This window comes from Ursus maritimus, unplaced genomic scaffold (assembly GCF_017311325.1).
Source record: "Ursus maritimus isolate PB19 unplaced genomic scaffold, ASM1731132v1 scaffold_20, whole genome shotgun sequence".
NCBI lineage: Eukaryota > Metazoa > Chordata > Mammalia > Carnivora > Ursidae > Ursus > Ursus maritimus.
This window is the reverse complement of record NW_024424453.1, coordinates 55,374,711-55,375,559: the sequence shown is the minus strand read 5'-3', so window position 1 is coordinate 55,375,559 and position 849 is coordinate 55,374,711. Positions and strand designations below refer to the sequence as shown.

The following is an 849-nucleotide window of genomic DNA, read 5'->3' as shown; positions in this document are numbered from 1 at the left end:
TTTTTTTTTTTTGAAAAGGAGGAGGGAAAATCCAAAATTACATATTTAAATTTCCCCACGCGCTAAAAATCCTGTCAATGATGAATTTTAAAGAAATACCTATTATGTATATTATTTATATATATTTGCGTAGAAACAAAACAGGTAGCACACAGACTGCAATACAGTGTTACTATGAATATATGATACACATATTCCTTTAAAAACAAAAACAAAAACCACACAAAAAAACCACACCCTCTCTAGGTGGCTTCAGTGGCTCGGCGGGACCAAAAAGCGTCACGCTGTCCGGTTGCCCACCGGGTGGGGGGTCCCAGCGGAGGCCCAGACCTTCCACGCAGAGAATGCTGCGTCGCGGGCGCCCCCGGGCAGGCGGGAGCTCCGGGTCCCCCGGGGCTCCCCCTTCCCCGGGCCCGCACAGTCCTGCCCTGCCCCGCAGCCCCGCAGGCCGCAGGCCGGCCTCTCCACCACCCCGGAGCCGCCCGCTGGAACCGAGCAGCGGCGGCGCGGGGGCCTAGCCCGGGCGGGGAAGGGCGGGGCAGCCCAACCGGCACGGGCCCCAGACTCACCATGGCCGAAGAGCCGCGAGCGCGCCCACAGCCCGGAGTCACAAGGCGCCGGCAACGCCCGTTGTCCTGGTGACGCCAGCTGGGCGCCCCGCCCCGTTCCCAAGGTGGGCTCGGAGGCGGTCATTGGTGGCTGGCGAGCACGTGACGTGCAGGGCGGTGCCGTTTGGACCGCCCCCTGCACCCCGACTCCGACCCGTGCCTCCGCTTTTGGGCGGGGCCTCTTCGCCTTTCACACTTTGCATCTGGACCATCATTACCCTGATCACCTTGACATCCCTCA

General features: G+C 60.3%; 1 protein-coding gene across 6 annotated transcripts in view; it reads right to left on the bottom strand.

The window, feature by feature from the left end:
- Positions 1-614, bottom strand: part of FBXL2 (F-box and leucine rich repeat protein 2) — a 124,912-nt gene extending 124,298 nt beyond the window's left edge. For all 6 annotated transcript variants that reach the window (XR_005836598.1, XM_040637003.1, XM_040637004.1 and 3 more), the window contains exon 1: positions 570-614. Coding sequence is in view for 5 of the 6 variants with exons in the window: in XM_040637003.1 (XP_040492937.1) it covers positions 570-572 (3 nt within the window). In the remaining variant the exon portion in view is untranslated. The remainder of the gene's footprint in view (positions 1-569) is intronic.
- Positions 615-849: the final 235 nt, after the last annotated feature.